Source organism: Panthera tigris, chromosome D4, assembly GCF_018350195.1.
Source record: "Panthera tigris isolate Pti1 chromosome D4, P.tigris_Pti1_mat1.1, whole genome shotgun sequence".
Taxonomy (NCBI): domain Eukaryota; kingdom Metazoa; phylum Chordata; class Mammalia; order Carnivora; family Felidae; genus Panthera; species Panthera tigris.
The window spans coordinates 48,778,143-48,782,427 of NC_056672.1; the positions used below are offsets into that span (position 1 = coordinate 48,778,143).

The 4,285-nt window shown below is 46.6% G+C and overlaps 1 protein-coding gene across 1 annotated transcript; it reads right to left on the minus strand.

The window, feature by feature from the left end:
- Positions 1-724, minus strand: TUSC1 (tumor suppressor candidate 1). Its single transcript, XM_042964973.1, has one exon. It carries the CDS (start codon positions 722-724, stop codon positions 95-97), a length of 630 nt encoding a protein of 209 aa, XP_042820907.1. The 3' UTR covers positions 1-94.
- Between the last annotated feature and the right edge of the window lie 3,561 nt (positions 725-4,285).

Consider the following 4,285-nt stretch of genomic DNA (forward strand, 5'->3'; position numbering starts at 1 on the left):
GGCGCAGGGCCCCGGGCGTTGCTAGGCGGGGGAGCCGCGGGCGAAGAAGGAGGGGCCGCGCGAGGCTCCGCCTCTCGCCGGCCGCGGCCTCCGGCTACAGCCAGGGCTCTGGGGGATCCGGGTCCGGGGCTCGCAGGCCCGACTCCAGTGCGCGCAAAGGCGGCTCGTCCTTGTCGCCACGCGGGCGCGGCCCCCGCTGCTCGAGGTGCAGCTGCAGCAGGGCCCGGCGGTACATGGCCTCCAGCTTCTCGAGCCGGGCTCTCAGGGCCCTGGGGCTGCCAGGCTCGTCCTCGAGGCCGTCGCCTCTCGCCCTCCGGTTCGTGCCGGCCTCCTCGGGGCCCGGGGTGGCCCCGGCCGCCTCCGCGGCCGCCCCGTCGCCGCCCTCGCCGGGAAGCCGCAAGGCCTGACGGAAGAGGCTGCGGTTCTCGCGCTTCAGCCGCCGGTTTTCAAGCCGCAGCCGGGCGTTCTCCTCGCGCAGCCGCGCGTTCTGCCGGTCCCGCTCGTCCCGCGCGCGGATGGCCTCCAGGTGGCTCGCCGCCAGGTCTGCGAACCGCTCCTCCAGCTGCTGTCGGGCGCCGCCCGCACGGCCTCGCCAGCCCACGCCGCCTCCGATGCCGCTACCCCCACGAGCCCAGCCCGGGCGGCCCTGCCCGTGGCTGTCCCCGCCGCCGTCCCCGCCGCCGCAGCTCCCGCGCCTGGTGGCGCCACCACGCATGCGCCACATCGGTCCTGTCCCAGCCGCGCCGCCTGCGCCGGGGGCCGAGGGGCCGGCGCCGCGGCGCGGGCGAGTTCGGGGCCCGGCGGGGCGGCCGGGGCCACAGCGGAGTTGGGAGAGGAGGTGGCGGGCGGCGGCTGCTGGCTTGGGGCCAGAGGGGGCCGGGAATTTGCCCGGCCTGAGGCGTGTCTTGTCTCCTGCGGTGGAGCTGCCCCCTGGGCCTGCGATCCGCGGCCAGCTCACACACAATGCCCCCGGGGAGCGCTTTGCTGCTCAGCCCTCTGGCAGAGCGGGGGGGAAAAGCGTGTAGCCTCAGCTGAGTTCTGCTGGGCGCTTCCGTGCAGGCCTGGGCACTGCAGGAACCAGCCGGCCTCGCCCTGCAATCCAACGCAACCACCAGTGGTTACCTTCCTCCTTGCACGACAGTCTCAAAACAAATAATAATAATGAAATGGTGAGTTCTGAAACAGACATGGGCAAGTTGAAAAGATGTAACTACATTTAGAACACAGCATTTTAACCCTCCTCTAAGGTCAATAAGCATTGAATGGAATTGAGTGAGCACCTGTCATGAGGACCTCAAGTGGGAACAGGCATCTCTCAAAACAATATAGGCTAGTCCCAATTTGTGAACAGCCAGTACTCTACACTGCAAATTGTTTGCAACTCTATAGAAACTAGGTTATAATTAGTTGTTTTGTTCAGGCCGGGCCACAAAACCTAGGAAACTCCAAATGTGCTTTCTATTCTTTCAAGAAACTGAATACAAAGTAAGTTCCAAAATACCTGGTGACAGGTGGATACAACTTATTGAATTACATTCCTTAGTTTTAAGGGACTCAAGTTGTAAAATAACTGAATCATTGCAAAGTAAATTCCGGAAAAGACGCTGATGCCAGGATCTCATGGCAGAGAGAGGTGGTAGCAAGAATATTTTCAACAAGATCTCAGGTAAGTCTTAGATGCACAAACCATTGGAACATGTAGAATAACAAAAAGAGCATATATGACACATTTACAGAGCTGGGGTTTTCACTGAACCGCACAAATAAAAATAAATAAGTAACAGGGGAAAATAGTTAATCAAGTTTTTGTAATTGACCATTGTAATGAACCATACCCGGTTTCCTAAAGAACCCTGATCCTTGTTGTGTTAGAAAGCCTCCATGACCGCCTCCCTACCCCTGACTCAACCCCAAAGTACTATCTTTAGCTTTGTAAAATTAATGAAGTAAACGTAAAATATGAAAAGTAGGTAAAACTGATTAAGCAGAAGATCTAGTAAAATTGTCAACCTGTTCAATATATTTAAACGATGACTAAGCTGATTATACATGTATCGTCCTGACAGAATCCATTAATACTAGTCCTCTAAGTCAGACATGTGGTATATATAACTGTATTTATCTTACTAAAAGAAAAGAAGGAAGAGAGGAAAGGACAGAACAGAACAAAAAAGGAAAAAAAAATATATAGGGGATGATCCAACCAAAAGCTATCAATAACAGTCATGGAAGTTACTGGTACATAGCAATGAACATTACATTATTTTTAAATATAGCCACACAAACTTAATAAAATGCTTCTACCTGTTATTTTTTGTTAGTAGTCCGCATGTGAAAATATTTTTGCAAGAATAATATAAGGCATATGTGAAAATAAAATGGAAAAAATCTTAGAGAAAAAAAATTATGGAAATGATAAAATTTAGAAAAAAATTCAGGGTTTTAGCAGTTCCTAAGAGAATACAGAAAAATATGTAAGCTCTTAATTAGAAAAAAAAAAATATGAGAGAGACCTGTGCTATAAGAATGGGCGTTTCTAACCAGTAAAATTACTTGCTTACCAAATCAGAAAAAAGTGTCAAAGGATATAGATTGCTCTTTCCTCACTTTATATGCACTGTCCTTTAAGCTACTTTTACTCAAAAAAAACCAGGTAAGATTTCTCCTTTAATAAATTTGATAGTTTTATAAATTAAAAAATAATGGGGTGCCTGGGTGGCTAGGTCAGTTAAAGGTCTGACTTGGGCTTAGGTCATGATATCATGGCTCATGAGTTTGACCCCTGTGTTGGGGCCTGTGCTGACAGCTCAGAGCCTGGAGCCTGCTTCCGATTCTGTCTCCCTCTCTCTGCCCACCCTCTGTTCACACTTTGTCTCTTTCTCTCTCAAAAATTATAAGATAAACATTAAAAAAAAATTCTTTTAATAAAAAAATAAAAATAGGGGCACCTAATGGCTCAGTTGGTTAAGCGTCCAACTTCGGCTCAGGTCATAATCCAGTGGTTCTGAGTTCGAGCCCCGCTTTGGGCTCTGTGCTGACAGATCAGAGCCTGGAGTCTGCTTCAGGTTCTGTGTCTCCCTCTCTCTCTGCCCTTCCCTGCTCGTACACTGTCTCTATCTGCCTCTCAAAAATAAATAAACATTAAAAAAAATTTTAAATAAAAAAATAAATAAAATATACTCACCATGGCACTTCCAGCAGGGCTGGAAGGGCCCAAATATGGACCCTGACCAGAATTAAAACAATGACTGCTTTCCATTCAGGAAAAAATAATAATAATAATAAAATGTAAACTCCAATAGACCATTTGCATGTTGTGTTTACAAACTCTAAGGCTGAAGATTATTCCTTTAAAGTTACGAAATTTAGAGTAAAAGAGCAGAAAAATGCAAATAAGTCACTTAGAGTTCTTGATTCTGCTACTTCCCTGAAACTACTACTTTTTCTTTTTACTTCTTTTTCATATTAAGAGGATTTTGTATTTAGCTTTTTTGTTTCCTCTTCTAGTTTCACTGCCTACTCTATAATTACTGAACTTGAATTTAATTTTAAAAAGTATTGTCCCTCCTGTCTTAGGTAAGGAAAAAGATCAACAGATGAGGTTATGATCACTGTGCTTCTTAACACAAGGCTTTAAATCAATATTTTTGTAAATACTGTGGTTGAGAAAAGCTAGGTCAGCAAGTCAGAGTGGCACTGCTTTTTGCCTTACAAGTCATGTGTCTATTTTAGGATTTCTCAAAACCAGCTCTGATTGACAGCTGTTAAGTTTACTGCCCCCTTTCTCCCTTCCTCCAAAAAATTTCTTCTTTCCATACATGGTAACTGTTCGATATTTCTAGGTGTGTGCTTGAGAAAGAGGCCCCATGATATATACAGTTTATTTCTTGCATCCCTAGTTAATTTCTAAGATGTTTTAGCATCAAGCTGTACTCATTTGTCACTCGTTTCTCAATTTCGAATCACATTTCTTATAAAATGAGTCATACCTTAAGGTGCTTTATGGCACATTCGCGTAGGGACAAGTAGTGTTATATCCAGTATCTCCCTGCTTCCACTCTGCTTAAAACATTTGATAATACCACTCCAAATGAATTTTGGTTAACAACTTCATCAAGTTCAATTACATAACACTGTTGAACTCCTTAGTCTGGCAGTTATGGCTAATCTGGATGCCCTGGGTGTTTCTGTACTTACCCTCTATTACTCCTCTGCTGCTCTATTCACTCTCCTACCCAGAGTCATTTTTGCCCTGGAGTTTGGTTGTAATGTACCTTCTGTGGAC